We start from the raw sequence: 17,071 nt of genomic DNA, 5'->3' as shown, positions 1-17,071 counted from the left end.
CCGCAAAATTAATAATTTTAGTTAAGACGGAGAGAGGGAATGTCGTTACAATCGAGACTAATCGAGAAAGAGATGATTTCAACTGAAGGAAAAGTTAACGAATTTAGGATAGAGAGTTTTTAGTGCGCTCACCCGTACAATCCGTTGGAATATTTGTTAAATTACGAGATTTTGAGAGTAGTAGCTGTTCTTATATTTTTCCAGGACGTAATCTCCAAATTTGCCAGTTGTTCCGTAGTATCCCATTTGTGGTCGAATATAACTTTTAATTCGATTCACAGGTAAACAGTTCGAAGGTATTAATGCCGATAATGTTCAATACAACTCCACTCCTTGAGTCCTTGCTCACTCCACATACACGAACCACGAAGATGTACGTGATTGTTCGCGAAAGCACTGTATAAAACCGAATCGGATCGCAAACTATTTGCTCGGTCTACCGGTCCAAAAGCCTCGCAATATATGAAGGGATGGATTGCGGCGTTAGCTAGTCCTTTTGATTCCGAAGGCTATAATACAGGAGTCAAGCGGGGAAATGCTCGTTATGGCTCCTCGGGCGTGACTGATGGTTCAAAGTTTTCTTAAAGACGCGTTGGTGTGTCCCGAAAATGCTAAGACGGCATCTCCTGGACACACGTGCCTATAGGTGTGGGCCATGGATGTGGTGAGCCGACGTGGAATTTGCAGAATTGCAAAGTACGCCCGGTGAGCGACAGTAAAAACTCCATGAATTTAATAATTTGGTCTCACGAAACGTTATAAAATTGACGGAGGAATTTTGTATATAACAGAGAACTCTGAAAATAAATTTTATAAAAAATTGAAAAAAGTTGACCATTTTCTCACAAATCAGTAAAAAGGCCTTTGAAAGGTTTTTTAAGTGTTTCTTTTATATGGGCCCCACTCGAAAAGGAAAAAACCATTGAAAAAATTGGATCTACATGGCAATATCTATTCATTAAAGAAACATTAGTTACTAGTACCTTAACAATAGGTTTCCCCTTTTCTAAAGCCTTTTCCGGGTACTGTTTGCAACTGTAAGAGACATATTACCTGGGTGACACACCCGAAACCTGACTCGGAGCCATACTTACTACCTGACACGGACGTATCATTGAGGATATTTAACTTCTACCCAAATTTTATGACCTCTACTGCCAGTAGGTAAAAAATGTCAGTCAAAGTTTAAACACACGGCGCAACCATCAAAATGCAGTTTAAAAATATAAAAAAATTCACAGGGGTATTTTATCAACTGAAGAATCATTTTTTGAGGCGAAACGGAAATATTCAGGAATACTCTAAAATGGGCCACCCTACTGTACATTATGAATAAATGTTTTTGATTTAAAAAAAAAATGGAAATTCTTGGTTTTATTGTAACAAATACCTTTCTCCTTATAGTCATACATACAATATTAATAAAAATAGCATTAGCAATTCAAAACAAGCGGAAATTACTCTCGAAAACAGATTGTCTATGCTTTGGTAATAATACAAGGTTCAACAATTTTTCACACAAATTTATCCAACGTTGAAAACGATGGCAGTCTTGAGCTATCTCCTCCCATGGACACCGACGAGCAGATCGATATGCATAGTCCCAATGCAACATCAAATGGATCTGTAGCTCTAATTGGAAATCAATTCGTTTCATCTCCTTTTCTTGTTGATCTCTTTCTGCAGCACTCTTGCCCATCGGCTCCATCATCATTCAAATCAAATCAGCAGGCAGATGACCGCGAGAAGCGAAGAATATACCATACTCAAAACTCGGGAGCTCAATTGAAACTCGCAAATTTTGGAAATGTCCTTTGATTATCTCCAGAGTTTGAGATAACTTATCACAAGGATAACACTTGTTACATTTGAACTTTGAGCACAGATCTCTAAAGTTTTTGCGAAGTTGATAGATGAATTCCCCCAATAGTGGAAGATCAATTGGTGCGTGAATCAATAATTTCTCCACAACTTCACTGTCACTGAGGCAGTATGGTGGAACTGAGTTCAACCATTGAATTCCATTGACACTCCTTGCCACCAATTCATCCTCCTCCACGTTGGCGATTTTATCCCTCAGCTCCTCGTAGAATTTCTTCAATTTCCCCAAATTATTAATGCTCTGGATTATGTGAGATAATCCCTCAAGTCGACTTGTACAATTAGAACAATTAGATTTCTCCTCAGGATGTCGCTCAGCTTTCAATACTTCATAATTGTCCCATAAACAATGTTAGTCACCAGGTATTTTGCGAATGTATGACAATGCTTGTTGAAATATTCACGGATCATCTCCTCATCAGTGCTGGATTCCCCATCGTTCTCCTTATGAAGATGATTATGATAACACATTATGGTAACTCTTCATATCACTGTAGGATACAAGGTTCAATCAATAGAACAGGGACTCAGATTGAATGTGGGATGGATAGGGTAGGCGGGTTATATAGAGATCCCCCGACCACAAATTGGAGGTCATGACTCATCTTGGAACATTTGAGAACCTTGGAGAATGTTCGAGAATAATCTAGAAATAACATAATATCTCTTTTATATCACACCATGATTCATCATAAGATCATATTTCATACAAGTCCCAACAGGACTCAAGAAGTACCCCCACGACGCCCAGAGTTGATGAGGATGACTCATCGATGACGTCATCCGTCTAAAAGGTTCCGCGACGGTGGCGCCAATATCCGATTTCATGCATGGTTCAACAGGTCATTATATTTCATACAAGTGGTGGTATTTCGAGTGGTGGTGTTCCCCCACCACTCGAATCGATGAGTCATCGATGACGTCATCCTCCTCGAACGTTCCGCGCCGGTGGCGCCAATATCCAATTTCTTACAAGTTCCAACCGGTCATTATGGTATTATGTAATTCCCAACAGGACTAAGGGGGAACCCCCACCGCGATAACGTCATCCTTCTCGAATGTACAAGTCTCAGCAGGACTTACGGAAAAACCCCACCTCGCACTTCCACCTCCTCACTCTCACACGGATGACTCATCGATGACGTCATCCGTCTAGAAAATTCCGCGACGGTGGCGCCAATATCCGATTTCATGCAAGTTTCAACAGGCCATCATATTTCATACAAGTCCCAACAGGACGGTTCCCCCACCACTCGAGTCGATGAGTCATCGATGACGTCATCCGTCTAGAAAATTCCGCGACGGTGGCGCCAATATCCGATTTCATGCAAGTTTCAACAGGCCATCATATTTCATACAAGTCCCAACAGGACGGTTCCCCCACCACTCGAGTCGATGAGTCATCGATGACGTCATCCGTCTAGAAAATTCCGCGACGGTGGCGCCAATATCCGATTTCATGCAAGTTTCAACAGGCCATCATATTTCATACAAGTCCCAACAGGACGGTTCCCCCACCACTCGAGTCGATGAGTCATCGATGACGTCATCCTTCTTGAACGTTCCGCGACGGCGGCGCCCCTGGTGGTGATTTCGCGAAGCTATACAGAACCGGCCTAGCCTATCTACTTGGGAGGTCCAAAAAACTGACGCAACCGTCGCTCGGAACTTATGAGATCACGGAGAAAAATTCAGATGTGAACGACACCATTCGATCCGGCAGGAAGAACAAGGAGGTTAAGGTTCACGCCAACCGATTGAGGGCATTTATCGATTTGATCACTTGTGTCTCAGATGATCAGCAGACTCAACTACCCAACGATTTCGAAGAAATCCTGGTGGAGAGAAGGGAGTGCAAGAGGGAGACAGGGAACTACGCATTCCTGACGATTTCTTTCATGTTGATCATGCTGAGCAGCATGATCCCGATTATAAAGGGGGCGGGACATACTATTGATAAATTTGTCCATACTCCAGGCCTGCATTTTGAATCTATTGGTAAATTGTTCTTGAGTAATCATGCCTGGACTGTTCCAGCGATGACTGATGTGACTCCTTGGTTACGAAGAGCGGATCAATTCGCGGGTCACTACGTATTGACACAGGTTTTGTTCTCGAAAGGTGGAAAGTCAGGGGAAAACTTTTGGACGATTCTGCGAGAGTGAATGAGTGACGACACGGAGTTGAGAAGGACGATTCACGGGATTCTTGGTATTGGTAAACTCGACAGAGATCGTCACTATTTGGCACAATGGACGCGTCTGATGCAAAAGAAATTCACGAACGCCTCAACCGTCTCGAAGGAGAGCAAGGGAATTCGTATGACACAAAAAACCAAATTGAAGTCATAAATTCTACACTCTTTCGACTCCAACACACGGAACAGATCATGCAGCGGAATGAGGAAATTCTGTTGAATGCGACAATACAGATGTCAGAACGCATGGAGTCGAGATTCAACACGACCCTTATCCGCGATGACATGGATGAGCACTTCATTGCCATTACAGCAGTACTCGACGAAGTTATGAAGGACACTAAGAAAATTCTGCGCCTTTTAACAGACGACGAGAGAAGGATTCTAGGGACAGGGATACTCTCAGAAGAACATCTGGTAGACATCTTGAAAAAGGCTAAATTGCCAACGGGATTCAGCTTTCCCACAGAGATTGGAGTTGGTAGTATGCATAAGCTAGACAGAATTTCCACCGTCAGCAGACACACGTTCGACACAAAAATCGTGACGCTGTTGGAGATACCGCTGGTCAACTCACATATTTACAGCGTGTACAAACCGCATGGCCTGCCAGTCAAAACAGTACAAGGTTACTTCTCGTACATTGAACCCGAGAACGAATTGTTAGTCATGCATGGCCCGACGCAGCAGTTCATTCCGATGACATCAGAGCAATTGGAAAATTGTAAGAGGCTCGACGAACAGTACCTGTGCACGGAAATACTGCCTATGTAGGTAATACGTCCGTATAGCCCCTGCGAGGTGCACATGTACATTGACCCTGCAAAAAACCCAGAATCATGTGTGATGAAACACGTGACATTGAAACGAATAATACACATTCACCTGAGTTGCGACAATGCACGGCTTTATGCAGTACCACACCCTGAGGAAATTACAGTCAGATGTGGGCAGAAGGAGAATAGGAGCATCCTAGACGGGACTGGGATCCTCCAGATTGATTACCTTTGTGAGATAATCGCCGCAGATTTCACGATTAGAGGACGCAAATCGTCAGGAGTACGCCTCGATCTGCACATTCATCCGAAGATGAACATGATGCTGAGCGAGAGCACGAGCAACTACCTGACAGAGCGACAACTGAACCTTAAATATGTCCACCTTCGCAGTGTAGTACGAAATGTCAAGGAGCTGCAGGGACTACAAGTAGAGCTGGGACAAGAAAAAAAAAACGTCTGGAGGCGAATTTGACGTTTTACGGCATTCCAGAATTCCTTTCACATCCTGTATCAATAATCTCTAGTATAACAACATTGCTCCTTATCATTACAGTATTGTCACTCTGCTGTTGGTATCGACGAACTAGATCAGTACTCGGAGAATTGACAGAGAACCGAAAGAGCGCCTCATCCATGAAATTAATGGGGAAATAATAAAAATAACCAAAATGTAAAAATGTACAAATTGATATTTCTGTTGTAAACAAAAGCGAAAAAATTCCAAGTATAGAAATTTTCTTCTCTGGTCGGGAGGAATGTTGTGATCCAAATTATTCGATGGCATAATTATTAAGAAATTAGGTATTCACTGATTCAGCATCATATTACAACACGAGACCGTTTTGTAATACGAATGCACATGTGAATCGAGGCAAGTGTGCCACGTTTTTGGATAAAAACCGGGAATACACTGGCCTCGGGAGTTCATTACCAATGTAGCTCATTACTGAATTCATTTTAATTCTTGTATCGAGATTGACCGTTAAACGTTGAGTTAGGAATAAAGGAACTTTAGTATCTTAATTGCTGAGATTGAGTCTATAATTTCTCGACCATTCTACCGTACATTACACATTCTTCCAAATGTAATTCTGTTAATTTATTATCTATTTTTACAGCCAATTTGCGAAAAATCTAGCATAAACACCTTTAAAAAAAACAAAAACTGCATTGGCCGGTTCGTTTTTATGAGCATGAAAAATGAACTTCTAATGAACTTTGAACCTTTCACTCTTGAAGAATAAATTTTGTTCATTTTCAAGTCATTTTTCTGCTAATTGCGTAGGACAAAGCACGCACACGTTCCTTTATTTGCAAAAATAGCATTAATAAAAAAATCAACCAAATGAAATAAAATAAGCTCTGAATGAGCTTCAAATTATCCATCCTTCAAAATGTAATTTTGTTAATTTATTATCCACTTTTATAGCTAATGTGCAAAAAATGTAGCATAAATACCTGTTTTTTTTTTTAAGTGCATTAGCCGATTTATTTTTGTGAAGATGAAAAATTAGCTCCTAATAAGCTTTAAATTATCCAATGTTGGAATTAGATTTTTTATTCATTTTTGAATTACTCTCCCGCTGAGAAAAGTTAACAACATAAGATTTTTTTCTAAAAAAAGACATCGACAGCAAACCTTTTATCAGCGTAGAAAATGAGCTCTTAATTAGCTTCAAATTATTCATGATTGAAACACCTTTTTTTTCATTTTCTAGCCCTTTTGCTGCTAACATACGCGAAAGCTCATATCAACATGTATTTTAGTTTTCTGTTTGACCCTTATGATCATATTTTATGCTTTCACCTTTGAGCCCTTCCAGCAGCTCAACTCTCTATGAGCGTTCCAATCATATAATTATTATGGTTATATCTAGTATTCGGCCCTCATGACATTAGGGTCATTCTGAACGCGTCCACCATCCCAAACTACCCATTATCAACTATACTCCCTATACTTCTTACGAGAATTTTAATACGTACTTCCGGAAAAAAACGAAAAAAAATTTGTTTTTTAATCGAAAAATGTTTTTTTCAAAATTATTTGCAATAATAAAAATTTAAAAATAATGGAAAGTGAGCTTCTAATGAGCTTGAAATTCTCCATTATTTCAAATGGGATTACAGTCATTTTCACTCCTTATTTCTGTTGACTTGCGGGGGAGTTAGCTCAACGCCTTTTTTTTCAAAAAATGCGTTGGCAGGAAATTTTTCGCCAGCACAGAAAGAAAGCTCTTAAAGAGCTTTAAATTATTAAAGGTTGAAAAAAACATTTGTCCCATTTTTGGGCCATTTTTTGCTAACTTGCGAAAAAATGAGCGTAAACTGGTTTTTTTTTCAAAAATGGCATTAGCAGGAAAATTGTTTCAGGCGTAGAAAATTAGCTTCTAATGAGCTTTAAATAATCCCATATTCAAAACTTAATTTAGCTGATTTTCACTGCCAACTTAATATACGTATGAAGAATTGATAACTTGAAGAATTAAAGGATAGAGCTATTGCTTAAATATGAATTTCCATTTCAGAGGAAAGCCTCCACGGAAATTTCTGCTCCACAGAATCTTACCGGATTTTATTCTGTACTCCATAATTCCACTCGGAGAGGGCTTCTGAGAGTGAAACCATTGTTGGAATATTTTTCCTATGGTCCGATATTTTCGACTCATTCAAAAATGTGACAGTCAATCAAAGGTCATATATGTACAATTGTTGATTAATCAAGTTGCATAAAATCGATCATTGATTAAGAAAAGGATGATCATTGTTCTGGAAGTATTAGGACTGGCTGTTATTCCAGCAAACGCGGAAAATGTAGATAATGCCATAGTGAGCCATCATTGACTAGCTGTCACCACTAGATCGAATTGTAACCATAACTCTATAATATCTCCCCATTGATAGTTTCAATTACATGCTGGAGAAATTTATGGGATGAGAGTGAAGATAATTACTCCGCATGGTTTTTCATGTATGACCCTCGGTGCGAGGGTGACAGATGCTGTAAACGGCTTCTGAAGGACAGTGTGATAAAGGAAGAAATTCTTCAGCATTAATCAACAGTCAAATGTGAAATATTATAGGAGGACATTGCGACGAGGAGCTATTCACATCCGAATTGGGTGACACAGTGATTACAAAATGTAATCGATTACACGTGATTACGGCCCTGATGACACAAATCGATTATTACAGTGATTACCACTGTCAAAAAGGATGATTACATGATTACGAAATGATGACTTGATTTCAGTGATTACAGTCAGTGATTACCAAATATTTGTAATCATTGAAATCACAAAAATATCACCTTTAATCTTAATAAATTTGTAAGTTAGAAAATTTGTTGGAATATGGCTTCAGCTCCTGGTCCTAATACAACATTATCTATAGTATAAGAGATATCTGTGTAAGCTAAGAGAGGAACGAGATCGTGCGCATGCGCAGATCTCGACCCAGGCCGGATGTGGCGTATACGGCGATACATTCCTGTACAAGACGTGTTGGACGCTAGACGCGAGACAAGTAACGTGCTTTATTAAATAAATCTTGACGAGTTAACACTGTGTGTATATTTATTATATCCCAATCCCGCATACTATATCAAAATTATTTATTTATCAACTAATCAATTTGTTGACTTCTTCTACGACTTGAAAATTAGAACTTCTCCGGCAACTATTTTCATAATTTTATTATTTTATCTTATGAAATACAGTCCAGTTTTCGTACGAGATACTTTAACCCGTGCCGAATAATACCCTTACTGTCTGATTTGAATGTTTTTCTTCCTTTATTTTCCGCATAAGATACTCTACGAAGAGGCTAGGATTGAGTGGGAATTGAGGGTCGAACGTGAGGCACGAGTGAAGTGATGACGAGTAAAATGCGAAGTACGGGTGGACTGAACGCAAGGGTCAAACGGGGGTGACGTGTGGAGTAATGTCGAGGGTCAAACGTGAAGCATCAGAAAAATGATCAGACCGGTCTAAAGGGGGAGACAAGTGGAATGATCGCGAGGGTTGAACGAGGGGGACGAGTAGAGTGATGACGGGAACCAAAAGGGTGGTACGAGTAGAGTGATCGCAAGGGTCACACAGGCGAGACGAGTAGAGTGGAGTCATGCGGAGGTCATACCTCGTGAAGGGTCAAATATCGAAATGGTCTTACCTCGCGAGGTTCGGTTGCAACGCATGACCCTTACAAGAAATGATCCTGGTGATGCTTGACCACAGAAAGGGATGACCCTCGCGATACATGACCCTTGTGAAACCTGACTCCACTTACCTCCTCCTTTGACTCTTGTCATCTACTTACTCATATCTCCCATTTGACCCTCGTTATCAATCCACTGGTCTCTTCCATTTGACTCTTGTCAATCCGTTTGAACCTCGACACCTACGTTTTATCCTATCAATCACTTCACTCGTACCTCTCATTTGACCCTCTTTCATTATTCCACTCGTCATACCCATTTTACCCTTGCGATTACTCCACGCGTATTTCTCATTTGACGCTCGTCATCATTCTACTCGTCACCCCCGTTTGACCCTTGTGATCATTTTGTTTGTCTCCCCCTCTTAACCCTTCATTCCGCTCATGCCTCACGTTGGACCCTCGACATTACTCCAATCGTCACACCTCTTTGACCTTTGTGTTCATTCCACTTGTCAGCCCTCTCGACTCTTCTGATCACTTCACTCGTACCTCAAGTGTGTGTGTTTTTTTTAATGGTCTGTTGGGAGAATGCATTTACGCATCCCCATCTGAGGGAGGGAATAGGTGAATCCCTCCGTTAAGTGGGGTACGTCAGACTCGAATCTATGATCAATACCGACTCAACTCCAGTCAGACCTATTTTCTCTTACCCCATATTCCCCACGGTACTGCCGGCAGGCATTACTTCGCGGGGGGCGGGACATTTCAGCTGTTGCTCTTCCATCATAACCATTTCTATTTCGTACATTTCGTACTAGAGGTTCCGGTAGCTTCCTCATTCATTCTGCGTTCTTCCGCTCGCGTTCCTCTTTTCGGAGCTCCTTCATGCACTTCCGCCGCGAAGTTGCTCCTTTCGTCCTAGGCTGTCTTCGATGAGAACATGGCTTCTACCAAGTTCTCAGGCCGAACCCTTCTTCCAAGTGCAGACTCTCAGTTATCACGAGTCATGCTGAAACGGGGGTAAACAAAAAACACGTGCTCGACGTCTTCATTCACTCCTGTGCAGGCCGGACACTCCGCGGAATACTCATGTTTGAATTTATGAAGATAGGCCCGGAAGTGCCCATGCCCTGACAGCATCTGTATCAAGTAGCAATCCACTTCTCCATGGCGACGCTTTAACCAGGCATCCACCTACGGGATAAGACGGTGAGTCCATCTCCCGCTCCCCGAGGCGCCCCACTAGAGCTACCATCGGTGCAAGCTATTTCGTCTCTCTGCTGCTCTGAGGTCTGCTGTGCTCAGTTTATCCGATCCTCTCCGCCGGTATAGGGATCTTCGTTCCTCGGCTAACACTTCAATGGGCAGCATCCCGGCGATAACACATACTGCATCCTCGGACACAGTGCGGTATGCTTTGGCAACTCTGAGGGCGCTCAGTCCGTAGACTGGTGCCACCTTCCTCCGTGATTCCTACGTCTGCAGTGTGTCATTCCAGATGGCAATGCCATACGTAAGCACCGACGTGACCACCGACGATAGTAACGCTCTTCTCCTCTGCGTAGGGCCTCCTACGTTTGGCATGAGGTGCGATAGGGACGCTCTGACTCCAGACGCCTTCATACCCACGTATTTTGCCTGCTGGTTGAAGTTGAGTCGGGCATCAATCATCACCTTCAGGTATCAGATGTACGGCTGGGAGGTAATTTCAGAAAACCCGACCTGCAGCGTGATAGTCTCAATTTTCTTTCTACTAGTGATGAGCACGGCTTCTGTCCTATGCTCCGCTAGGTTCAGGCCTACTGTGTCCATCCAGCGGCGGATCGTCTCAAAGGCCATGTCAAATGCAAAGTTGATCTCCTCCAGGTGTTTTCCCATGACAACTACAGCCACGTCATCCGCAAATGCCACAAGTTTCACACCTTGTGGCAATTTCAGAGAGGGCCCAGCACTGAGCCTTAAGGTACCCCTCCAGTGACTCTGTACTCATCCAGACCACACTCCGTGTCGTACTTGAGAATTCTTCTGATAAAATAACTATCTACTATCCTTTGCAAGTATCCAGGTAGATGCAACTTCACAAGAGCCTCTCTTATGCAGTCCCACCTGGCTGAGTTGAAGGCATTCTTGATGTCCAGTGTTACTACTAGGCAGTACTTCTTTGTGCCGCCTTACCATCTTTTCCCTGAGATTCCCTCCTTACCGGTGTCAATGACAAGGCTGATGGCATCGAGAGTAGATCGGCCTCTCCGAAAACCTTTCTGGTTGCCGGCTAACAGTGACTCAACTGTTGCTTCTATCCTTCTATGAATGATGCGTTCGAGAATCTTTCCAGTAGTATCGAACATTGAGAGGGGACGATAAAATGAAGGTTTATCCGGCGGTTCATGCTGCTTCCACTTGGCAGGGAAGGTTCCTTCTTTGAGACACTCGTTGTACACGTCCAGGAACAGCGCAGGCATTCTCCGGATGGCCGCTTTCAGCATAGTGTTGGGGATTCCATCTAGGCCAGGAGCCTTGGTGTTTCCCACTCTGCTGCAGGCCTCCATCAGTTCCCCTTCGGTGATTGGTGGAATGGTCTCCTCTTCTTCGTATTCGGTGGTACGGTGGAGTTCCGGTTGTTGTGGGAACAGCACCGTGACGATTTTCTTCAAGAGTTCAGGGCAAGTTGGCGATGGCATTGGTTGGCCTTCAAGCCGCGTCATCACCGCCTTGTATGGCCTGCCCCACGGATCCCCTTCAACTTCTGCAAGGAGTTCATTCCAGGATTGCCTCTTGCTGGACTTGATAGCCTTGCTGAGCTTCTGGCGTGCTTCCTTGTATTTCAGCCATGTCTCTCCGTAATTGGCTTCTTTCGGGCTCGCTGTGACGATCTCCTCGCTTTATTACACTCCTTACTCAGAGTGACGATGGTATCATTCCACCAATACATCGCCGGGCGCCGACTGTTGACCCGCTTTCTGGCCATGTTGGCGTCACAGGCTTCCGTGATCCTTCTTATGAGGTCGTCCGCCTTTTCCGTAGCATGCCATTGATCAGATCGTCACCTAGTGCAATTAGGTATGAGCTAAAATCGAAGGTGCTCACTTTCCAGCCAATTATGTTTGTCTTTTTAGGCGCTGACTTGATCCTCCGGCTGGTAGATAGCTTCCAGAGTATCGGGCGATGGTCGCTGGTGGTGTAGCTGTTGGTTACCCTCTATGAGCAGTTTCCCCTTGCAAGGTTGCTGCTCACGAATGTAAGATCTACAATCGAGCTCGCCTTTCCCCTCATGAAGGTCGGTTCGTTGCCGTTGTTCAGAAGGACAATGTTGAGCAATGTCGAGCCATGTCGGCTTCGAGCATGGCTTGTCCCTTATTGTTTATTTTCTTACTTCCCCAATCGACTGCCCAGGCATTGAAGTCCTCGGCTATTGCCGCGGAAAAGTGCTGCTTCGCATGCTCAGTCAGTCTGTCCAGGAAATCCGTAAACTCGTCAATCGAGAGACTAGGTGGGGCGTAGCAACTGTAGAAGTAAATTCCATCAATCTTCGTCTTCACAAAACCATTTTCATTACTACAAGGCACAGTCTGGAAAGGGTAGCTCCCACAAGACCAGATGACTGCCTTTCTACTAGCGTTGGTAACCCAGGGTGGGGTGCCAAGATGTCTATATGGCTCCGAGACCATGACACTGTCAGACTTCAACTCCCGCACAGCCTGCATGAGCAGATCGTGTGCGGCCTCACAGTGGTTGAGGTTGAGTTGTATCACTTTCATCGTTGTTTATTGATCAGCTTCTAAATGTGGACACAGTTCTCCGTGTTGCCTTTCTCCATGCACAAGGCGCATCGAGGCTCCTTCTTAGTCTGTAGCCTTGTGGTTTGCGTCTGAGCATTTAGCGCCGAGTTTGGAACGGTCGATCTTACTCCTGCATTTAGTGGCGAGATGTCCGTAGTGCCAGCACTTGAAACACTTCATTGGTCTCTCCACTTTTCTTATGCGGCAATTTACCCAGCCTATCTTGATCTTCTCGTGCTCTCCCAAGATCTTTTTCGCTGTAGTTGCTGCAAGTATTACAGAAGGCACCTGGGTTCTGGTATCTGCACCTATCTTGTATTTCTTTCCGGCTGCTTCTTTCATAGCTTGAAGCACGTCTTCCTTCGTCGTCGTCTCGTCGAGGTCATTGATCTCGAGATCTACTTGTGGTCCTTTACTGAGCACCTCGGCCTGATCCCCGAGGAGGTCGGTGACGGTTTTGTGTAGCTGGGGAGCTCCATCAGTAGATTTCCTGCTCATTATAATAAGCATATCTCCGGTAGTCATCCTGCGGATCTTGTCAACGCATGCACGGGCCTGATCTATGGGACGTCTCGTTTGACTCGAATAAGGATCTCCGAGTACTTGTCCTTGTCCTTGGGACGGATAATCAGCGCATCAGGTCTAAGCGGTGGTTTTCAGGGTAGCTTCTTCCCATTTTCCTTCTTTTTCATACGGGGCGGCTCCTGAGGCTGTTCGTCTAGGAGCCTCTCCCTTCTTCCCCGCTTCTTGTTTTTCACGTATACCCAGTCCGGTGATTTGGCAGGTGACTTCGCCGGTCGGACTATCTTGTCAGCTAGCTCCTGCTGCTTCAATTTCTTCAATTTTTGGGCTGTCATCTTAGGTGAACCGTTCGAACGCTTCCTGCGTTTTACCTTACGAACGTCTCGAACATTTTGGGTGTCCTGCGAGGCCTCCATCTCCCGAGTCCTCTATCTCCAAATCCTTCACTGTTGTTTCGGAGTCCGTCCGTAAGCGCTGTAGCGGTGGCGCTACTAGCTGTTGAACCGGCGTAGCATCAGAAAACTGAGTCCGAGTGCGTTCTCTCGCCAGTCTCTCGAGCTTTTTAAAGGCGCTGCCAATAGAAGCCGACTTGAATTTAATCTCCTTGTAGACATTCATCTTGGGTTGGACAAACTCATTCAAATCTGCGTTAAGCTTATTCATCTGTGCCCATGCTAGAGAGCATTCTGTCTCCTCCTGAGTCTGTGACTCTACCCCACTTGTAGCATTTGAGGCCAAGTAGTTCACCGGTGGAGAGGGTGATGGTAGGCTCATCTCACATACCGTGGAGCCAGCATCAGCCACCAGGACTTTCACCCGATCAGAAGTGATGGCGGGATTTCCTTTCTCAGGGATACCCGCATAGAAAGTTTGTGTTGTAATGTCACTCATCATTATTATTGTAAGCTGACGAAGGGAGCTCACCCTATTCTCTTTGCTTAGGCTGTTGGAGGGAGCCTATCCTGCACGCCACTTTTAGAGTTGGGTTTCTGCACCAAGATGTCCTGAGCAGGTCAGATCTCAGTTTGAACTGCTCCTTGGTTGGGATGTATCCCTCAAGCCCCTTCACCAACAAAAAAGTCCTGCAGTTCCCAGGAGGGGTGTGTGTGTGTGTGTTGGGGGGGTATGTATGTACGCAAAATTGTTCATCAACGATTTCTCATGAACCAATGATGTGGTCGAGGTAATATATGACGCAATCGAAGTGTCTCCACCTAACTTATACCTGAGTAGATTTTGGAGAAAATCAATCCAGTGGTTCTCCAGTTTCCCCAGGAAAACGAGTTTTTTTCCAAGAAAATACATAAACCGGGAAGTTGTTGGTTCGAACCGTCAAGGGTTATACCCATTGCATTTTGCACCATCGTACGACGCGTAATGAATTAGTCGCACCTAAAATATGAGCGCGCTTCAGCGCGCGACCAACAGAAGTTCTACTAGTTTATATATTGAATTCTTCAACGGCGGTATCAGCTACGCAGGGGCCGTGACTGTGACGCTTCACGATTGTAGTGATGAAAATCGACAATACTTATATTTACTAAGTTGATGAATCACGATTATTAATAACCTGCAGCAATTTATCCATCCTGTACTTAGGCAAAACGCAGATTGGAAAAACTAAGGCGGTTATTCCAATGTACACCGGAAGGCCCAGATTGAGATTGACCCTTATCAATACGCTTACTTACGAAAAGTCCATGTCCAACTCATGTACGTTAGAGGTACTTTGAGCTACACGTCAAATCCAGGCTAGGTGACCCTCCCTCCCGCCAGTTAAAGGTTAGGTACACGTTGAATGCGCGTTAGAGACACTTCAAGGCACGCGTTACGTGCACGTTAGTGAGACTTCAAAACACACGTTATGTGCACGCTAACGTGTAAAGCTTAGATACGCACATCGCCCATATGCAAGTTACAAACACTTCAAGGTACACGTTAAGTGCACGCTAAAGTGTGATCGTTAGGTACCCAAATCGTCTATATACCCTCATCGCACATGTTACGTGCACGTTAATGAAACTTTAAGGTACACGTTAAGTGCACTTTACAGACACTTCAAGGTACACGTCAAATCCACGCTAATGTGTGAACGTTAGGCACTCAAATCATCCATATGCCTCTAACGCACACGTTACATGCACGTTAGTGAAACTTTAAGGTACACGTTAAGCACACGTTAAAGACGCTTCAAGGTACACCTCAAATCCACGCTAAAGTGTGAACTTTAAGTAACCAAATCATCCATATGCCTCTAATGCACACGTTATGTGCACGTTAGTGAAACTTCAAGGTACACGTTAAATGCACGTTAGAGACACTTCAAGGTGCACGTCAAATCCACGCTAAAGTATGAACGTTAGATACCCAAATTCGTCCATGTACCTCTAACGTACACGTTAAATGTACGTTAGAGGCACTCTAAGGTACACGTCAAATCTACACAAAATAACTCATCACTTACCTTGGTATCAACGTTGTGTACATGAATAGTCCTCGTCCCGCCCGTCCACGTTAAGTGCATGTTAAAGTCACGTCGAAATTAAAGTCATTGAAAACAAAAGGCACGTTAAGTACACGGTAAAATCACTTTAGAATTAAAATCGTTTAATGACACACAAAAGGCACATGGAAAATTTAGTCAACTTTATTAAGTAGCGTCTCTTCTAGGGAATTTTTTAAGGGAATAAGTACCTTTAACGTAGATTTGACGTGCCCTTAACGTGCTTTCAACGTATATATTTTTTCCACGTGCCTTTTACGTGTACGTAAGGGACACGTTAAAGGCACGTTATTTCCACGTCATGTACAAATAGCCATAGCGTTTCCGAAAACCTCCGCCAAGAAGTCTGCACGTCAATTTTTGAAGAAAAAATACTTGATGTATGATTTTATTTCATATTCATAATACCTGAATGGGTTTGAGATCAGGGTTGAAGTTCTGGCTATAATTTTCATGGATGTATCTTTTCTGCCAATCCAATTTGTTAGTAGAAATCTCGTACATGTCCGGATTCTTGCGTCTTAGGTCGTAAGTATCTGGGTCGACTAAGTGGCCGAATTTGAAGCGATTGTTGATATACATGAAAATATCTCTATGACGATTAGTCATAGCAAATGCCATATCTGGTTCAGTTCCTTCGATAGCGTAGACTGGACGAGTTTCTGGATTTCTGAGCAGTGTCACGTTCACGAGATAGCAATTTGTGATGTATGGAACATTCCATAAACCCCTAATGAACATATTTTCTTGTTAGTAGTGCGTAGGACTCCACTTTTTCGCCCACACGTGTAACACATCCTATTTTTTGTAATACCTGTCCCGCTCACTTTCCGGGGGTGCAGAGTGTAAAGTTGAAAATCCTAGGTAAAGTCAATTCCGAGTGCGTAAAGCGTAGCTTTAAGTACAAGAACTTACTTTATGGATGACTTCTGAACTTTACGCAAGTCGTGCGGAAAACAAACACTTTATGCCCGCTCGAACACCCCGAAAAGTGAACTGTTCAGGCAAGTATTGCAAAAAAATATTATTCCTATGGGCCATCTTGTCAAATAACATATGCTTATCTGGTCTAAAAATTTTCGATATTTTTTTTTAGCCTTTTTGCGCTACTTGTGTATAGAAACAACCATTTTTAACACTGCTGCTACGTTCACCTCATAACGAAAAGTGCCTTTTCGTTTACTCGTAAACGAAAAGTAAACGAAAAATCTTTTCATGATGTTACGTTCACTGAGTGATCACTGTCAAAAAATAT

The 17,071-nt window shown here is 43.3% G+C and overlaps 1 protein-coding gene across 1 annotated transcript in view; it reads right to left on the bottom strand.

The window, feature by feature from the left end:
• Positions 1–16,557, bottom strand: part of LOC107043410 (procollagen-lysine,2-oxoglutarate 5-dioxygenase) — a 221,837-nt gene extending 205,280 nt beyond the window's left edge. The window contains exon 1 of the mRNA XM_015264910.1: positions 16,225–16,557. Coding sequence (XP_015120396.1) covers positions 16,225–16,557 — 333 coding nt within the window. The remainder of the gene's footprint in view (positions 1–16,224) is intronic.
• Between the last annotated feature and the right edge of the window lie 514 nt (positions 16,558–17,071).

Source organism: Diachasma alloeum, unplaced genomic scaffold, assembly GCF_001412515.2.
Source record: "Diachasma alloeum isolate Michigan unplaced genomic scaffold, Dall2.0 Dall_scaffold_00569, whole genome shotgun sequence".
NCBI lineage: Eukaryota > Metazoa > Arthropoda > Insecta > Hymenoptera > Braconidae > Diachasma > Diachasma alloeum.
Note: the sequence above shows the minus strand (reverse complement) of the source record. Positions and strands in the feature narration are given on the sequence as shown.